Source organism: Prenolepis imparis, unplaced genomic scaffold (assembly GCF_030444845.1).
Source record: "Prenolepis imparis isolate NDT839.2.m4 unplaced genomic scaffold, iyPreImpa1.0 SCAF_5, whole genome shotgun sequence".
In the NCBI taxonomy this organism is placed as follows: Eukaryota; Metazoa; Arthropoda; class Insecta; order Hymenoptera; family Formicidae; genus Prenolepis; species Prenolepis imparis.
The window spans coordinates 17,313,597-17,335,231 of NW_028141163.1; the positions used below are offsets into that span (position 1 = coordinate 17,313,597).

Here is a 21,635-nt window from a genome sequence, read left to right on the forward strand (position 1 = left end):
CATACTTATTTCTTCATGAATAAAATTATTAACTTATTTTATATATAATTATTAATTTAGCATATAATGAAATATATTTTATTACTTCTTATGCTTGCTATTCGCGATATTTCTGTTAAAAAATATCACTTTCGATTCGCATCCGTAATATAGATCGGTTGACAAAGCACACGTGCCGTTCGTCGTCGTATCAATTCGTCTCGCTTAAAGCGGGCGATTATTTTACATAAGCTCAGGAACGCCAATAACTTTAATCGCCGCACGACAAGAAAGGAAAGAGGAAACGCGAAGCGGCGGTGTTGAACGTCAAAGCAAAATTCTCGAGCCGTATAGGTGCATAATATATAGATACGTGTTTATATACGCGTGTGTGTGCGGGGCTGCAGGTGATGCGACTATACGATTGGCATTGCCGGAATGTTGTTAAGTAGCTGGATTCGTGACTTTGTGGCGAGCATGGTCGCGCATCGCTGAAGACCCGAGGCTAATTTTCCGTGGCTTTACGTGCTTAGATTTCTTGACTTTCCGGCTCGCGCGAATCCTTTTTCTTTAGAATAGATTACAGAGACGGGGCTGTGCGTAAGTATACGAGCGCGAATAGCCGATGCCTTATAACGATGGGTTATTTCGTTAGATATGTGTTTATCGCGGCAATCACGTTGAAAAATGATCTCATTACACTTGCGTAATGATGTGCGGAAGTTTAAGTATATATATGTATATAGTAGAAATCCGAATTGTGTGTTTAAATATGCTTTGCAAATGAACCGTTGTAATATAATGTTTCATAATAGAGCTGTAACGTTCGCAAAAAGCTCCCATTCATCAGTTGTGTTAAATACAACATAATATTCTGTATTTTTTTTTATATTTTATAATCTCTCATTAAAAGTTTTTCTAATAATTTTTTAAGAAGATCTTAAGATATGCGCACGCGATCATGTGCGCTGCAATGAATTTAATGTCTAAACTTAAACTGCTACTCTACGGAAGCTTATATAGAAGTTTCCGGCTATAAATTGAAAGTCTATAAATTGAAAAGTCATGTCAAAGTTATATAAGTTTAATACTGTAGCAAAGAAAACGTTTTAAAATTTTCTAGTTTATAACTTCATAAAATCCTCTTACTTCATCCAATAAAAAATGTTCATACATTAGATGGTATAATTCATTAATAATAATAAATTAATTATTTAATTTTTTTTATACCATTATATATCATCGCTTTTAACAATTGATTATGCGATAATACATTTTTTCGGAAAAATATAAGTAAGGGGAAAAAACATAGCCTTCACTTTTTTTAATTAGAAATGTAACTCACTTTGATAAAATGTGATTGTGATGACATTAAATGTTTTGTCATGATTAATTAAATTCATTTATTGCACATTACTTGCCGAATAATAAAAATAACGTACGCGTTCTAATTTTATAAATACACAGTTGGAAAATTTGTGTTTTCTTGTTAAAAACGGTCCCCGTAAAAATTTTTGTGTTAAATATTTAACACATTCATGTGTTAATTTAACATATTGCTGTTATGTTAATTGGACTCAAATGTTAAATTATTAAAACAACTAAAAAAAAGTGTAAAAATAACACAATGTATATCTATTTTTAATTTTACACAATAAATATGTTTCGTATTATTAGTGACGAGATTTATCTGTTAAAATTTACAGAAAAAAAATGTTAATTTTACTTTATAATATAAGTGGGGGTGATAAAATGTAAAATTAACAATTTTTTTAGTTAATTTTTACATTAAAACTATGTTAATTTCACACAAAATTTATTTTAAGTTTATTTGAAGTTTGCATTTATTTTATGTTAAAATATTAACACAATATTCGTGTCACCATTTAACATATCCGTATTATGTTAAATTAACACAAAAATTTCTGTGGACCGTTTGGGACAGATGATATTTGTTAAATTTAACACAAATTTTTCAACTGTGTAAATATAATCCTGAAGTTTATTTTCTGCACAGAAAGAATTCTCTCTTAGAATTTACTAAACTATCTATATGTATAATAAAATTAATCAAACATATTTTATATATTTTATTGTGATAGATATTATTATTTTTTATTGTGAATATTATTTTTAATTGAATATTATTATAATATTTTTATTGTAAATATTAATCAGAGAAATTCTCATAAAATTCTTTCCATACCATATTGTCCCACGATTACCATGATTTTCAGGCTAAATTCTAAGAGAAAATTCTCTCTGTGTGTACTTAAATTTTCTTCCTCTGTATCGAAGATCATCTAAAATGAATTTCGCGAAATAGCGAGAGCACGGCGCTTCGTTCCCTCGTAAATATCGGCGATATCGAATCGGGTCCGCGATTGCGTGCTCCGTCGTGACGTTGCACGCATATCGTACCAGCACACGCACGCACGCCCCGTAATTATATTGTCACGCCGCGGGTGTTCAATTTATCGGGCGCACCTCGCCTCCTCCACCTTCGTTAAGGTGGACCGCGCCGAGGGAGACGCGGCACCAAGACTCGGTCTTCTCTCGTCGGCGCCCTGCAACCTTACGGTTCTCACGCCGGCAAAAAACGATTTTCAGCCGGTTTCTCTGCGCGAGTCCGCATACGAAATCATCGGTAACGATGAGCGAGAGAAAGAAAAAGAAGAGAGCGCCGCGAAGTTCTCTCCCGTCCTCGTAATAACGTCTTTAAGAGGTTTTTCGTCTCTCACATTGAATTATAACGTCAAAGGGGAAGAATTATGTAAATTTTTTTTCTTGCAGAATACGAAGTAAATTAGTGTTTCTTTATATAAGTAATATTATATTCGCATTAATACAAATTGATAAACTATAATTTCTTTTGAAAATTACTCTTTTTTTTGCTATCTTATTAGTAAAAATAATGATCGAATTTGCATATGTTATACATATATTTTCGATGAAAATGAACCGTTTGACAGCTGACAATTTATTATTCCGAAGCAAAAAGAAAATCTTCGACACATTTTTATCAATCTATAAGCAAGTGATGGCATACGAAAGAATTATTTTATTTCGACGTATAATGCAAGAAAAAAATGCACACGTCTTCTTGCTTTTGATATCATAATTAAGTATAATTGCAATACAAAATCCGGATTTTCTCAAATTAATTTCCTTTCAATTACGCGCAATACATTACTGATTATCACAGTTGTGGTTATCAATTATTATTAAGCATAACATTCAATTATCAGTTTAAATAAACTTGTAGCGCACAGAAAAATTGATTTAAAATCTGATTATTTAGAATTTTAGCCCTATTAATATAATTTTTTTTTCACACATAGCAATATTAATTTTAATGTGTAAAAATATAAAAGAGTTGCTCATACTTTCAATTCTATTTTGAAAAAGCCGAAATAAAATAACCATTGGGCGTCACAAAATGAGACAACGCGCTTATGTGGGAGTCTAGATCATCAGCATTGCGTACTCACTGATATATGCTATTAATATATAATTCCCTATACTAACTATAACTTATTAACGGACGAAGAGCAGACGATAGAATCAAGTTAGAAAATAATAAAAATGTGTAATATTTACTCACATAACTGAGCATAGGTATGTTGCGGGATTGAGCGACAATTGCCTCGACGCGGCAGGTGCCTTCCGGTCCGAAAAAGGCCACGACCCCGTCGCAGATCATGTCGATCATTGCACTGGTAGCTTCGGTAGTCTCTCCCCTCGTGTCGGTCCATCGCAACACCAGCCTAACGTTGGACAAAATGTTCGGATCGTTGTTGACCTGAAACACAATGATACAACTATTCGTTAGTTTCAAGCAAGATATAATTGAAGGAGGAAGAATTTCTTTTTAATATCTTGCACAAAAGAAGGGAAAGATCAAATTTCAATCATTTTGGCTTGCCTCTTCCTTGAAAATTCGCATACAAGTATATTTCAGGGTGTCTATTCAAATTTTCTAAAAAAATTCCCTGAGAATTCCCTGATAAAAGTAAAAATATAGAGCACAAAATAATTTATTATAAATGTCTCAAGGAATACTAATTTATTTAAATTATTTATTAAATTATTATTTATTTAATTATTTATTGAATAAATAGAGTACTAATTTATTTAAATATTATCTATTAAAAAATTGAACAATTTTCTATGAAATTTATAATTTATATAAGATATTGATACTAAAAATAGATTGTCAATAAAAAAAAATCACATGAAATTTTTAATAAAAACTTAAATATTGCCAAGATGTGCTAGATCTAGATATATGTTTTTTAAGTTGCTAAATAAGAATAAAATTAACAAAAGAATAATTTTTTAAAAAATTCCCTGAATCCCAATCAAATTCCATGAGAATTCCCCTGATTTTTAAAGGTCGAGCAAAATTCCCTGAGAATACCAGGTTTTCAAGGTTTTTCCCGGGAGTATACACCCTATATTTAAAATTAGTATTTTGAAAAATATTCTTATATTCACAATCGTAATATTTTTCGAGTATATTTTTGTCTGCAAAAAAATTTTATGTCAATCCTACCGCGCTTAATAAAGTCATTTTCTGCGATAAGCTTTCATTGTGCAATAACAGTTGCCTTATCGTTCGCAATTACGCGATAAAAGTTTATCGCAATCAATTTTGCATGGTGAAAAGTTCATCGGTTTGCGCATTACAATAAATACGAAAGTCTCTCACACACACGTGCGTTTATGCCATAATAGCTGACTCGGCGATATATTACTCATGGTGTTAAACCCGCAGTTTCATTTCTCGATGCGCATTCCTACGGCTCACCCGGTATATCCGGCTCGCGTCCAGCTCGCGACATCATACGCTTGGTTATTATGCAAATTTGAATTTCAGCAAACAATACTTTTCTGCGTAGAGTCATTTCGACTTGGCGCGCTAATTTACATGCCTGGCAATGAGAGCTGAAATTATAACCGTCGTCGAAGAGTTCGCACACGTGCAATAAGCCCTTTTGTAGGCCGCGTTGTTCGCGGTTACATTGTGCACTCATTGTAATACAACTTGGACCAGATCTGTATAGGGTGTATCGGGCTGTTCCCACATAGTCAGCGGAATAAATCTATTCGAACTATGCCATTCACAGTTTGAAAATTTGTGTTTTCTTGTTAAAAACGGTCCCCGTTAAAATATTTGTGTTAAATTAACATATTGCTATTGTGTTAATTGAACTCGAATGTTAAATTATTAAAATAACTGAAAAAGTGTAAAAATAACACAATGTGTATTTACTTTTAATTTTACACAATAAATATGTTCGGTATTATTAGTGACAAGATTTATCTGTTAAAATTTACAACAAAAAATGTTAATTTTACTTTATAATATAAGTGGGGATGATAAAATGTAAAATTAACAATTTTTAAGTTAATTTTTACATTAAAACTATGTTAATTTAACACAAAATTTATTTTAAGTTTACTTGAAGTTTGCATTTATTTTATGTTAAAATATTAACACAATATTCGTGTCATCATTTAACACATCCGTATTATGTTAAATTAACACAAAAATTTCTGTGGACCGTTTGGGACATGTGATATTTGTTAAATTTAACACAAATTTTTTAACTGTTCATACATAGAGAGAATTTTCTCTAGAATTTACCCTGAAAATTATGGTAATCATGCGGGACAATATGGTATGGAAAGAATTTTATGAGAATTTCTCTGATTAATATTTATCATGCACAATAAAAAATAATAATATCTATAAAATATAAATATATCTATAACAATAAAATATAAAATATATTTGATATTAATTTTACTAAAAGTATGATCAAATTAATCAAACATATTTTTAAAATTCTTTCCATATCATATTGTCCCACGATTACCATGATTTTCATGGTAAGTTCTAAGAGAAAATTCTCTCTGTGTATGCGGATGATTAGATCGCGATACAAATAACGTGTAAAGTTACTGATTAATGTTAACGGAATTCAGCTGAGATTTCATGAAAGAAAGTATATATTTTCAGCTCCCATATATGTGATAGAAATATAGGAATAGTTTTCCAGCTGCATCAAGCTGCATTTAAATGTAATGGGTATATTTTAAATACGCATTACAAATACGCGTAGCGTCAGAAATAATAGAATAACATGAGAGAATTTATAACAATAGTACAAAATTTTGAAACACACGCAAACAATTTTTTTTAAATAAAAAAAAATCTCTCCGAATATATAGAAATTCAAAGTTTTTATTTAACTTACATTTACTCAAAAATTGTTAGATATTTGTGATTTGTGTAATTGTATATTTTAGCACATTTGTCTACTCGATATTATTCTCGGTATTGATTCACTCTATATGTAGATAAGGGAACATATTAATTTACACGATGGAATTCGTATATAATATATATATATATATATATATATATATATATATATATATATATATAATTACATCATAAATAGAAACTATACATTCCATAACGTGTATTAAAAAATTACACACTATTTTGCATTCACGATTTTTCCTGAACAATTTATTAGCATTATATCTAGTAAGAGGTTTACCTAGGTTCGTGATATCATATATAATTATCTTGTGAGATAAATTGACACGGTCCGAAGCATATGCGTGCGCTTTGCAAAAATTTCTTAATGTAAAGAAGATCGATATTATTATGCATAAAGATAGGAAAATTTGACAATGACTTTATCATATTTATTCGCATGAAATCTAAATGTTTATGGAATGAATTGCTAATAAAATATAATCAATTAGGTCACGTTGTGGAAAGACAAAACAGATACGATCGAAACATAATAAAATAATTTTTAAGTATAAAATTATAAATGGGACAATGAAAGAACATTCTATTCAACATATTCAACATCGCATTACTTAACACAGCTTATACATGCCTTTATATTAATATACCGAAAATTCCATTAACGGTTGTAGAAAAGAAGAAATAAATAATTAATATTATTGATTAAACGAAAAGAAATTAAGCAGTGAAGAAAAATCTCTATACTTTTTAATCCTATATCGAAAGTCAACTTCCATTACTGCGCAAAAAAACGTTCATGTTTATTCGAAAGATCGCACCGCAATATATGTATATAAACCTCTTAAAAAAAGTCACTGATTTACTTCACTTTTTGTAAATTCCTTAATTTTAGTATCATCAAATAAAAAAAAAATGACAAAAAGTGAAGTTGATGAGTTTGGCTTTGGAAAGAGGCTCGTATGACAGCGTCATGAATTTGTGCAGTCTTCGCCTGTTACAGCACCGTTAAAGCGGTTTCATGAAACACTACAAAAAAAAAAAAAAAAAAAAACATTACTCTTCCCGTTGGATGCCTCGCATTCCTGATTTTGCATGTGCCGCATACGCGCATCCAATAATCACATTTATAGCACGTAATTTGCATATCAACGTTATACACCTTTGCGCAAATGGACGCTGACGCTTGTCAAATGTCATTTTCGTATTTTTCCAAATCGTAACAGCATTTATACACAGTTGAAAAATTTGTGTTAAATTGAACAAATATCACCTGTCCCAAACGGTCCACAGAAATTTTTGTGTTAATTTAACATAATACGGATATGTTAAATGGTGACACGAATATTGTGTTAATATTTTAACATAAAATAAATGCAAACTTAAAATAAATTTTGTGTAAAATTAACATAGTTTTAATGTAACAATTAACTAAAAAAATTGTTAATTTTACATTTTATCACCCTCACTTATATTATAAAGTAAAATTAACATTTTTTTCCTGTAAATTTTAACAGATAAATCTTGTCTTGTAATAATACGGAACATATTTATTGTGTAAAATTAAAAATAGATATACATTGTTATTTTTACACTTTTTTAAAGTTGTTTTAATAATTTAACATTTGAGTCCAATTAACATAACAGCAATATGTTAAATTAACACATGAATGTGTTAAATATTTAACACAAAAATTTTAACGGGGACCGTTTTTAACAAGAAAACACAAATTTTCCAACTGTGTATGTATGTCGGAGAAAATATATTTCCCTCGATATATCAATCAAAGTAAACACACGGAAAGCGTATACAAACGTATACAAAATATACATACAATTGTGCTGAGAAAAGTTTTTCGAAAAAATAAGGCAATTTCCGCCCCGTGGCTGCGTAAATCACTCTTCGATTCTACATTCAGATCAACCCGTCAGTCTGTTTTTTTAACGCGATATCTCGATCCGTTTCGCGCACACTGTTATAACCACAGCAGGGCGAAAAATTCTGCGCAGTGAAAGTCCGGCTCGTTCCTCTCCTTAATCCGCCGCTCATTTAAATTACACTTCCTTCATCAAGAGTCGGGTCAACAGTAGCGACGTTTGCGCGCCGGCGCGCCTTATTATTTATTAATAGAGACCGACTTTATATACGCGGGCAATTTACACACAGCCGCACGCATGTGGACCGCATTACCCACCCGCGAACGGTTATTATATACGATTGCGATCTGCGCGTTTGAAAGAGCCAAGTGCGCCGCGCCTATTACGGCTGCTCTCTCGCGCCGATTATGCAAAATCGCCAATAAACGCTCTATTTACAAATATACCGAACCGTGTGAGAGAGACTAGTTTACATCGTAGGAGTGCGTACCAGCGAGTGCAAATTCCACGATTTTTATTTTTTTTTTCGCTTTTCGCATACCTGCGGGCGAAAACACCTGGATTAGCGCAAGGTGGTACTGTAACACCTGTATCCAGCACTTGCGATCCGGACCGAAGCGAGTATTAAAGGGCGATTCACACACAGAAAGAATTTTCTCTTGGAATTTACCCTGAAAATCATGGTAATCCTGGGACAGTATGGTATATGGAAAGAATTTTATGAGAATATCTCTGAAAAATAATAATATCTATTACAATAAAATATAAAATATGTTTGATTAATTTTACTATATGTATGTTTAGTAAAATTAAATTCTAAGAGAAAATTCTCTCTGTGTACGCACTGTAAAAATTTTTGTGTAAAATTACAACTATTATAGTGGGCAATTTTAAGACCCACTATAATAGTTGTAAATTTCCACGCGTTTGTAAATTTGCAGTATATACAAGTAAAAAATTAATTTCTTCATTTGTAATTAAGCTGATTGCAAAAATAAATTTACAATATGTATGTAAAATTATAAAACGATAATGTAAAAATATTTTTTATAATTGTATTATTAAACATATTATTAAACATATTATTAAACACGGTATATAGAATATTATTGTTGTATTGAGTGATATTACAAAAATTTAGATAATTATATAAAATCTTTAAAATATCATATTATTTCGTAAGTTTCCATATAAAAGAAGATATATTTACATAATAAAAGACAAATCTACATAATTTTGTGGAATTACATAATTTCTGTAAAATTACATGATTTCTTATATTTACAAGACTAATCATGTAATTTTTACACCTATTATTTGTGTAAATTTACTAAATTTTTTTACAGTGCGTATGCTATATATGAAACGTCATCTTGCTCTGTCAAACTGTTTTCCATACATAATAATCGTTAATTGACGGCCACCATCTTTGCTATCTCACATACGATTTAATTTGATTTTAATCTAAGCGAATTTGTAATTAATGCAGTCGATGGACAAGAAAAAAGAAAAAGTAAGAAATGGTTGGAATTATTACGCAAAGAATAAACTATATAAGATTTCAAAGATTCTTTGTACAATCAAATATTATATTAATTAATTAATTAAACATAGTATAAAGAATTAGATTATCCATTGAACGCCAACAAAAAATTAAGCTTTAATGACTGACGATACACATTATATGCAATGATATTAAAGGAAACGAAACGTCCAAATATGCTTTGCGATTTCTATGACACACGCAGTCAGCGTGTATTATCTATTTAAAAACAATATATAAAAATATCTAACGTTACGTTGATGTGATTCTAATGATACGTATAGTGTGCATAGACCTTATGTTTAACAGTAGGTATGTTAAAAATTTGTGTAAGATAGATCAATAAAATGAGTTATTAACGTGTTTACCATTTCGATAAAAAAAAAAAAATGTTACTAGCGTAATGCATTACGTAAACAGGATTTTCCAATCTCAAGAGAGATAGCTCAATCACTATAATCTATCGGCATAAGAAATCTGGCCATTTTTATATAATGCAAACAAAAATGTTAAATTTTATTTTCTTATTTATAATATTAATATTCATCTAATATTCGTGTAATATTGATACGATATCAAGCACGTATAGTCGACTTACCGCAACAAATTGTTATCTAGAACAATAATAAACTGAGTGAACTTAAATTATCATCGGTTTCGTAGTGTAACAATTTGCGTCATTAAGGGGTCGATAACCGATAATGTCGACTCGCTAAAATAAAATAAGCCCTATGATGTGCGAGGTCTCTTGTTGAGAACAAGATGCTCTCGGTATCGCATCGTACACATATATATATACATATATACATATGTCGGCAACGATGCTGGAGAACGCGCATTTGTGAATCAAGCTTTATCCTAGCCGCGAACACAGAGGCCGACATTGCGATCGCGATGCTTACTCTTGCGTGGCATATCGGAGGATATAAATAAACGGCCGCAAAGCTCGTTTCCTGCACCTTTCGACTCGCTGAATGCGCGGGCATGCATCGCAGTGAGGAGAGTCATTATGCGTTTATCGCGCTGCAACTGCGTGCGGTGCATCGAACTGCTGAAAGAGAAATTTCATTCGCGGAGCGCGGAAACACCAGCGCGCCAGTTAAAGACTTTATTTCTTTTTTTTTCACCCCCCCCCCCTTCCCCCAACGAATATATAGATGATTATTCCGGGGTGTGTGAAGTTGGCACCCCTATGTTACGCTATCATAGTTCTGTTAAGAGTTCTGATTTTTAGAAATAGTTCCGGTCGTTACGATAACGAAAATCAGTTTCAAAAATCAGGGATGCCAACTTCAGATTTTTTTACACATCGAGTTCCAATAGTTTTGAGCAGAGTTTTAAGGTTCTTTTAAATAGTTATATAGTTCCTGATTATTTTTTGAAAGAGTTGTGCAATTTTTAGATAAAAAAACGTACCTTCAATATCGAAGATATTTCTAAAATATCTAAATCTAACTATTAAACGATTTAAATTTACTCACCTCACGGTTGCTCCTTTGTTGCCCGATGCCCCCCCGGGCCGCCTTCTCGTACAAGTTTCGAAACACTTGCACTCGCGTTACTTATTTTCGTTCGCGACGCCCGGGTTTTAGCTATCGCAATCTTTGACTGCGTTTCGGTAAGACTCGCGAGAGCTTATTCGCGCGCGAATAAAACCGAAGCTCCTTTTTCGCGTCGCCGCTTTTTCCAAGACCCACTTTTCGCAGGGGCTTATCGAACGAAGACGATCAAGAGAGCGACTTGGCCGCGATGCACTCAAGTCGCCGAAGGATGCAGCGAGACGAACATTGAGCGAGATTCACGATCGACGAGATCAATTTCACGCGTGCGACGCGATCGGATTTATACGATAATTAACCACCAAAGACGCTAATTAATACACTCGTCCTTTCGCGGAGCGGCAAGAAGCGCGCGACCGTCGATCACGTACAATAGAAGAAGAGCACTGAAGGTGGAGCTAGACTGGCACTGCCAGGTTCGGAACGCGCAGCGACACGCGCGCCACGTCGTAGTGGTGGGGGTATGTAGAGGTTGCGACGTGGGAGCTCGGCGAATCACGTCGCGACTACATACCCCCACCACTACGACCTGATGGGGGTATGTAGTCGCGACGTGATTCGCCGAACCTCGCACGTACGTTGCGTCGCGAGCCCTACAATGCCCCACCACTATGACTTGTCGCGAGGTGTCGTTGGTCGTTGAGCGTTCCGAACCTGGCAGTGCCAATCTATAGCTCCACCTCCAGTCCTTTTTTATAGCTTGTGAGATATAATAATAATAATAATCAGACAATACTAAGAGAACGATAATACCGATTACCTCAACAACATGAGATTCTTAGTCACATTATGTAATTTATAAGTTAAAGTCAGTCCCTAATACGAAGAGAATTCATATATGTACGTTCTACAATAGAATTTCCAATTTAGCATAAGATACTATGTAATACCGAGTCCAAGGACCAGATGGCTCTTGTTGCCAACGTCCACTATCTTGGATGTATATATGATCAAAGGGAAAAAAAAAAAAAAAAAAAAAAAAAAAAAAAAAAAAAAAAAAACCTCCAGTCTTCTTCGATTCTTCGTGATCAACGGTCGCGCGCTTCTTGCCTTGGTGGTTAATTATCGTATAAATCCGATCGCGTCGCACGCGCGAGATTGATCTCGTCGGCCGTGAATCTCGCTCAATATTCGTCTCGCTTGCGTTCTTCGGCGACTTGAGTGCGTCACGGCCAAGTCGCTCTCTTGATCATCTTCGTTCGATAAGCCCCTGCGAAAAGTGGGTCTTGGAAAAAGCGGCGACGCGAAAATGGAGCTTCGGTTTTATTCGCGCGCGAATAAGCTCTCGCGAGTCTCGCGTTTTACCGAAACGCGTCGAAGATTGTGGTAGCTAAAACCCGGGCGTCGCCGCGCGTCGCGAACGAAAAAAAGTAACGCGAGTGCAAGTGTTTCGAAACTTGTACGAGAAGGAGGCCCGGGGAGGCATCGGGCAACAAAGGAGCAACCGTGAGGTGAGTAAATTTAAATAGTTTAATAGTTACATAGTTCCTGATTATTTTTTGAAAGAGTTTTGCAATTTTTATAGAGATAAAAAAACATACTTTCAATATCGAAGATATTTTAGAAATATCTTCGATATTGAAGGTACGTTTTTTTATCTAAAAATTGCACAACTCTTTCAAAAAATAATCAGGAACTATATAACTATTTAAAAGAACCTTAAAACTCTACTCAAAACTATTGGAACTCGATGTGTAAAAAAATCTGAAGTTGGCACCCCTATTTTTTAAAACTGATTTTCGTTATCGTAATGACCGGAACTATTTCTAAAAATTATCAACAACTCTTCCTATGGTTCTAAATAACTCAGAACTCTTAACAGAACTATGATAGCCAACTTCACACACCCATTATTCCGAGGGGTGTCTCACTCATCAAAAATTTGTACATGTATTCATTTCGTGGAAACTTATAAATAAGTAAGGATTTTGACTCTTTATTTTCAATAGTTCTCTAATTCTTGATAGTCTAAACAAATAAATCTGGCCATTAAATATAAGAAAATGTCTCAGAGCAAAATGAGACACCGCAACATCTCATTTTGTCCTGCGACATTTTGGTTTAATTTGATTTAATGGCCCCATAACTATTTGTTTGAATCGAGGGATGTCTCGCTCATCAAAAATTTGTACATGTATTGCGAATTAAGTAATTCCATGTAATGCGCCGTATAATTCTATAAGTAATGCGACGGAATGCGTGTAATTCTTTTTTTTAAATAAAATACAATATTTAAATATTTTAAATATTAGTACTGTTTAATTTAGTAAGAAAAATGTAATTAGAATGATTATAAAAAGAATTGTTAAGAAAAATTTTATGAGATATTATTGTAAATCATATAGTACCAATGTATTATGCAAAATAATTTTAAATTAATATTTTTTTAAAATTAATATTGCAAATATTTAGTTGGAACACCTAAATTAAAATATTATATTATAATAAAGATATAACAAAAAGTTACGTGTTCCCAAAGTTATAAGTTAAAAAAAAATGTTTTATTTTTAACTTCGTGATTAAAAAATTCAGAAATTTTAAAAATCAACTTAAAAAACCATTTTTAATAAAAATTTCTTTTATATAAACTTGAACACACAAAATACAAATATTAATGATTTCATAAATTATAATATTTAGTAAAATATACATATATTTAAAAAACGTCATAACATCATTTTCACTTTTTAAGGCGTTTTAATCTGAGTTATTATTGTTTTATGCTTGTAAATCAATGCGAAATAATGCGGAATTCCAGAAAAAATGTACATGTATGCGACAGTGAGACACCCCTCGGATTATTCTAAATATGCACACGTGCGTTCTCCACTCTTATAAGAGATCCATACTTTCGCTCGCTGCGCTGTCGATCGCTTTGTCTCTAAATTACGGTCATTTTCAGAACTCTCTAGTCTAGTCAGCAATTACGGGCTTTGCTCGAAAAATAATTATCCTTAAAATACTCTGAAGAATATACAAAGCCATTCGCGTTTCTGAAAAAAAATCGCTAAACGATCTTTACGTATAATAATTACACGCTAATTTTGGAAACCAAAGAAGGAGCAGAGAGTAAATAATAAATGCTCGCTCGATGAGATAAGGAGAATCGAAAGGAGAGATATTCGAGGGGAGAGTTTAACCTCCGATGCGCTATCGATCTTTACACTCCCTGTTACGATCGAAGTGGCAATTAATCTCCAAGGATAACGCCGCCTTATATTTTCATGTACACCCGGATATCGCGTGTCGTGATAAGATCGATGCTCATTTCGACGATTCACACGGTTCTCTGCCCTCCTTCTCCCTTTCCTCCATAGCTTCCTTCATCTTCCTTTTCCTCCCCTTCGAAGATCCCTCACATGCGGTCGCAGGTTGCAAGAGTGCAGGCATCAGGTTTGGGAAGAAGAAAAAAAAAATGCGGCGAGAGGACAAGGAAGAGGGGGCTGGAGATGGCTGGGAAGGAAAAGGAAGGGAAGAGAGAAGGGGAGGCCTGTAACGGGAGGAGAGAAAGAGGTGGGTTCCCGAACTCGCGAGCGAATTCTTCTCACGGTTCTCGCGCGAGAGAGCGCCGTTTTGTCGGCACGCGTGGGCGGACCGGCGAATAACGCCGGTCTTGTATTTTTAAACCCTCGTAGGGGCATCTCTTCGGCCCCTTCTCCCCCTCGTCGTTCCGAGAGGAATCGCCGGGTCACTTCTGCCCTCGCGGCAGCCACGCGTACCTTTCTCTTTTTACTTCCTCTTTAACCGGCGTGCAACACGCCCGGGCGAAAACGGTCTCACGGTCCCCCATGGATACGCGCGGGAGACCCAGGAGGGGGAAGGGGAGAGAGATAGGGGATCCGCCGAATGAATTATCGAGGCTTTTGGAGCGGGACGGCCGACCTGAGCGAGCGGCAGCAATACGGCAGAATCGGGGGAAAAAAAAAAAAACATTGGATATTGTGGCCGTTGTGTTGTCGTTAGTTGGGTAATCGAAGAAGATTCGGAACGGATCTTCGAGAGAGAGGATCATCGACTGGTCTTGATCCCCCTCTTCGACGCGGGAATTAAAGAATTCATCCGTAGGGGAGAATGTATATATATGTATATGCAGAGGCTTCTTAGCGGCGATTAACTTTTCGATGCAAACTGAAATAAGCTTGCCCATTCGTTTGCATTTGCTTATCGCGCCGTACGACTTTAGAGATACTGATTTATTTGATATTTTTATGTTATTGTGTACGCACTTATCAAGCTACTTTATAGTGCGTAAGCATATTATAAAAATTCAGTTATCGTCCTAAATAACGTTAATCTCGAAATTTACGCGGATATTTTCGCGAGATTTTTAAAAAAATGCTATTTAGATTCGAAAACATCTTAATATTCTCTCTATTTTCTGAGTAATTATCTAAGAAATACCTAATCTAAAAAATAATTAATCGTGTGAAAGAGTGAGATAAAGAAAGGTATCGTAATAATTATATATATATATATGATTCTGATCACTCTCGCCTAATTTTCGCCCAACTTTACAGCGTTTCATTGAGATATAATGCTATCTTGACTTTCCTTAAAATCCTCGTCTAGAATCTATAATTTTAAGTCTCATCAATCGCGTTTCCACGTGTCGGCCTTCCACGGTTGGAGCGTCGGTGGTTAATGGCAGAATACAAGATGCTATTACTATACGCATGATCGCAAATGATGAGCGAGTAAACAACTTGGTGTGGTAAGAAGGCAGACGGTGGTTCCTGTATTCCGAGAAACGCGGCTGCTGATTATACCAGCGTACAACATATATCAATAGAATCCGCTCTTAAAACGCTTTCAAACCTTTTACGAAGTACGATCGATTACGCACAATCGGCGTAACACAATTTCGTCATTCTCCTCCGATATAATAATAACATCCGAGTCGCGCATATTTCACACTTTACCTGAAGAATGAAGCACAATACGAGCGAGAATAGAGGGAGAAAAGAAGACGTCAAAGAGTAATGGATTCCATCTTCTCTTTTTTTTTCTTCCGACAATATTGTGCGCCTTTGCAATCGCCTTCGCTCATCTCGCCCTCGCTCTACTTTACTCGAGATAGCTCTTCGAGAGCATCCAAAGTGCGAGGGGGAAAAACAAAACAAAAAAAATACCAAGTCTTACCTCGTCGAGAGCCATGGACAGAGCGCCGGAGATGGCGAGACCCTGACGATCCTTGAGGCCGCCCTTGATGGCGGTGAGGTAGCCGATGGTCAAGTTGAGCGGCTGGGCCGCCGTGTTGTTGCCCCCCGACCACAGATTTTGATGAGAGGCGGGCATCTGTTTGTACTGGACCGGCGACTCCTGAGCCTGACCCAGGACCAGGGGGCTGCTGGCCAGTAGCAGCAGTACCAGGAGGGCGCGCGGACCGTTGACGCGCGGCAGATGCGATGGACCAGGATGCTCCTGCCGCTGCTTGCGCTCGCGCTCCCGATGGAGCTGCTGCTGGTGCGGATGCTGGCGACGGGGAGACCTGCGGCGGCTCGGCTGTGCTGGCGGGCCGGGGCGCATGGCCGCCGCCGCCACCGGTCAGCAGCGCCTCCCACCCGCTTACCTGGAACATTAAAAAGTTCCTCCTTGTTAAGAAAGTATGTATGGCGAGAAAAAGAAAAATGTATATAAATAAAAAGATACACGGAGAGAATTTTCTCTTAGAATTTACTCTGAAAATGAAGAATTGAGAATTTTATGAGAATTTCTCTGATTAATATTTATCACAAAAAAAGTAATAATATTTATCACAATAAAATATAAAATTGTATGTTTGATTAATTTTACTAAACTGCATAGTAAAATTAATCAAACATATTTTATATTTTTTATTGTGATAGATATTATTTTTATTGTGATAAATATTAATCAGAGAAATTCGCATAAAATTCTTTCCATACCATATTGTCCCAAGATTATCATAATTTTCAGAGTAAATTCTAAGAGAAAATTCTCTCTGTGTGGGACAACATGGTACAACATGGTACAACATGGAACAACATGGTTTCGAAGAGTTTCTCTGATTAACATCTACCGCAATAAAGAAATATTAATATCTACTGCAATAAAATATAAAACGTTTGATTAATTTTATTAAAATATATACGGAGAGAATTTTTCGTTATATATTTTACCGCAAAATTCACTACAAATTTTACGAGGGGTGTCTCACTATCGCAATACATAATATATACATTTTTTCTGGAATTACGCATTACTTCGCATTGATTTACAAGCATAAAACAATAATAACCCAGAAAAGATTAAAATGTCTTAAAAAGTAAAGATAATGTTGTTATGACGTTTTTTAAATTATATTTTATTAAATACTATAATTTATGAAATCATTAATATTTGATATTTATTTTGTTCAGATCTTATCTAATTTTATTTGTATTTTGTGTGTTCAACTTTATATAAAAGAAATTTTTATTAAAAATGTTTTTTAAATTGATTTTTAGAAATTTCTGAATTTTTTAATCACAAAGTTTAAAATGAGACATTTTTTAAAATTTATAACTGAGAATGCGTAACTTTTTGTTATATTAATTATACTATATTAATTATAATCTTAATTATAATATAATTTTAATTTAGGTGTTCCGACTAAATATTTGCAATATTAATTTTGAAAGAATATTAATTTAAAATTTTTTGCATAATACATTGGTACTATATGATTTATAATATCTAATAAATTAATTTTTCTTGACATTTCTTTTTATAATCATTCTAATTACATTTTTCTTACTAAATTAAAAAACATAATTACACGCATTTCGTCGCATTACTTAGAATTATACGGTATATTACATGGAATTACTTAGAATTCTCGGTAATTCGCAATACATGTACAAATTTTTGATGAGTGAGACACCTCTCGAAATTTTATCATGTTTGGTAATAAACCGAAAATTACTAGGCTGCATGTTAAAATTATCATGACCGTTTAAGCTAAATTGAAAATATTATGCTGCATTGTAAAATTTATATATAAAATATTTTATATGTTTATCACTTTTTTGGCATCTGTTCTATTTTAAAATACTTAAAGAATCTTAAGTTTTTTAACATAGTTTTTCATTATGAAATTTTTCTCTCTATTTTAATAAAATTAATCAAACATATTTTATATTTTATTGTGATAGATATTAATATTTTATATTGTGATAAATATTAATTAGAGAAATTCTCATAAAATTCTCTTTCCACATTGTCCAATGATTACCATGATTTTCAGGATAAATTCTAAGAGAAAATTCTCTCTGTGTATGTATAGTAAAATTTCAATAATTTAAAATATGTTAAAAATTTATTTAAAATGTTTTAAATAGAATAAATGCCAAAAAAGTAATAAACATATAAGATATTTTATATACATTTTACAATGCTGCACTAATCTGGCTTAATAGCTCATGATAATTTTAACATGCAGCATGATAATTCTCGGCTTATTACCAAACATGATAAAATTTGTAATAAATTTTTGCGATAAAATAACGAAAAATTCTTTCCATGTAATTGATCATATTAAGTATGCAGTCGAGATGCGAGATTAAGGAATTGAAAATGATCTCAATTAAATAATCGTTTTAGGCGCATATGATTTAAAATTAGTCGAATAAACTATAATGATGAAAAAAGCGATTGTTGCTGATATTCATCTATCTATATCATTCGTTGAAATTATTTATTAGGCAATAACATTTAAACAAAAACAGATTAAAAATATTTGATTTGATAAAGTAAGCATATGCGCGTAAGAAAATATTAAACAAAAAAATTCAATTTAAAGTTTTAGTAGAATTAGCTGTAAAAATTTGCCATATATAAATATCCATATGAATAGCTATAAATAGAAAATCGAGCTTGATCTGCTTGAAAGATTGATTTAATATTTGCAAACGTTATCTATATTTTAAACCTGTTGAATATAAATCACATCGACCTTACACCGAATACGCGTATGTGTATAAGGATACGTAGCGTTACAATTTCCGTGGTTACAATCGCAATCGCGAAACCGGTTGTGGTTGGTGTGTGCTGCAGTTGTGACAATAATATATATCTTCCTGCTTCAATGCATTTATCGCGAGGTCACATTTATTCGCGTGAATCATCATCGTATATGCCATCTGTAGTACTCAGCTAATAATAGATACTTTAAAAATAATATTAACCGCGCCAAGTACACAAATCGAACTGATTTACATATGTGTATACTTTTTTACAGACATTTTTACATTCAGTTTATACCGTTCTCATTCAGATCGAGAAAGGCAATTGGCCGTAAAGAAAATTTATATCGCATAAGCCGGATGTCGCGAGGAGTCCCAAAGGAATTTTATATCAGTGACATCATTGTTGCAATACAAGTAAGCGAATACACGTGAGAATAAACGTATTGCGATCACGCGCGTAAAATGACTGCGACTTCCCTTCCGCTGTCTCGTAAATCAATCGAATTTATTTTCTTGGTCAATGGAAACAGCGAGCTCACGACTATCATACTTACTATATTACGGCACGAATCTTTATACATTATTTATGAATGACTTTGTCAATCACACATCATACAATATCGATATTATATATATTTCCTTCTGTATTCTTTTTCTTTAATTAAAAATTTTATAATTTACATAAAATAGTTTAAGAGGCCGTAATTGCGACAAGACGTATATTTAAATTTACACGTTATTTATGCCGGCAAGAATTTTATACACGGAGAGAATTTTCTCTTAGAATTTACCCTGAAAATCATGGTAATCGTGGTAAGAATTTTATGAGAATTTCTCTGATTAATATTTATCACAATAAAAATAATAGTATCTATCACAATGAAATATAAAATATATTTGATTAATTTTACTAAACTGCATGGTAAAATTAACCAAACATGTTTTATATTTTAACGTGTAGATATAAATTATTATTTTTATTGTGATAAATATTAATCAGAGATATTCTCATAAAATTCTTTCCATACCATATTGTCCCACGATTACCATGTTTTTCAGGTTTCAGATTTAAATTCTAAGAGAAAATTCTCTCTGTGTAGCGACTTTACTTTCGGCAACAATAATTTCCAGAGGAAAAATACAGGAAGATAACTTGCAACATTTACACTGTAACGGTGACCGATAAGAAAACATCTGTGCGAGTACGCAATCTGTTCAATGATCGCCGTGAGAATTGTCATCAGGTTATTCCGGACGCAAGACTCGACGTCGCCAAACACGATTACGTGTTAAATCGCCGCGAAACATGGGTGCGAGAGATGGAACACGTGGCCGTAAAGGTGGGGAGGGAAAAAACGAAAGAGAGAAAGAGACACCTGTTGTGATTACGTAACCCCCTAAGGTGAGCTCGGACTAGCTCGCAACGGCTTTAGCAACAATAAAGCCGTCCGCCTGTCATGGTGCACGGTGTCGTTCACCAAGGGAGGAAGCGCGCGTGCCTTTCTATTCGCCGACTTCCGACTCGCATAAAGCTTTAATTATTACGGCCGAGAGAGTCACGAAACCCGGATTTATTTGACGCCCGGTCGTGAGTTGACAAAAGGGATATTTAAAGGGACCTAATGCTACGGCCGCTCCATACTTAACCCCTCGACGTGATCCGCTCATACTTTATACCCGCTGCATATATGTCATACTTGCACGTCGTCGAATTATTACTTTTTATTTTGCGTTTTCTTTTCAGCGATGCGCAAATTATGAGAAAATCGCGAAAAATTCAATTGTTTCTTTGATAATCTTGTAAAGCATTATGAAACTCGATACATAATGTGACAAATGGAGAATTTTGTGAAAGAGATAACATTGTTTAAAAATTGTTCATAACTCATTGATTTTCGGGTTGTAAATATTTGTAAAGTTTTTGTATTTTTGCTATAATATACAAATAACATCTGATCGACAGTTATAGCTGTCATTAGGCAATTTTGTGCACGTTGACAATTCAATCGGTAAATATATTATGTTGTTACCCGATGCAATTTATTACAAATTTAAAAAATATATATAACATAAAATAAATACATTTTTTATTATTCGATATCTATCAATCTATAAATAGCTGTAATAATTTTCAAAATGCAATTCTATTCAGTATTTATTTACTGTCTATTATTTTTAATTAATACTTGCTCAAATGATATTAGGATGTAAATTAAAACAACTATAAAAAGAGAGCAGTCACGTTTTTCTTTCGAAGAAATCGAGAAAATGACGTAAGAGAATATGCGACAGTATATTGCAAATAATCTGCGCAGAAAAAAGTGTTAATACCTAGTTATTTGTTTAATATATCGTTAGTTAATTAGAATGCTTTAGAGAATGTATCTGCGTATGTGTATCTTATTTACCGTATAAAGAAC

The 21,635-nt window shown here is 33.6% G+C and overlaps 1 protein-coding gene across 2 annotated transcripts in view; it reads right to left on the reverse strand.

Moving 5' to 3' along the window:
- The window catches only part of LOC145935903 (receptor-type guanylate cyclase Gyc76C), a 101,911-nt gene that overhangs the window by 36,830 nt on the left and 43,446 nt on the right, over nt 1-21,635 (reverse strand). The window contains exons 3-4 of one of the 2 annotated variants that reach the window (XM_083037680.1): nt 16,388-16,817; nt 3,584-3,781 (exon numbers count right to left, since the gene is read on the reverse strand). In XM_083037680.1, the coding sequence (XP_082893806.1) occupies nt 3,584-3,781; nt 16,388-16,774 (585 nt within the window). In that variant the 5' untranslated portion in view covers nt 16,775-16,817. Of the gene's footprint in view, nt 1-3,583; nt 3,782-11,170; nt 11,301-16,387; nt 16,818-21,635 lie in introns of those variants that run through there. The other variant, XM_083037681.1, reaches the window with a different exon arrangement.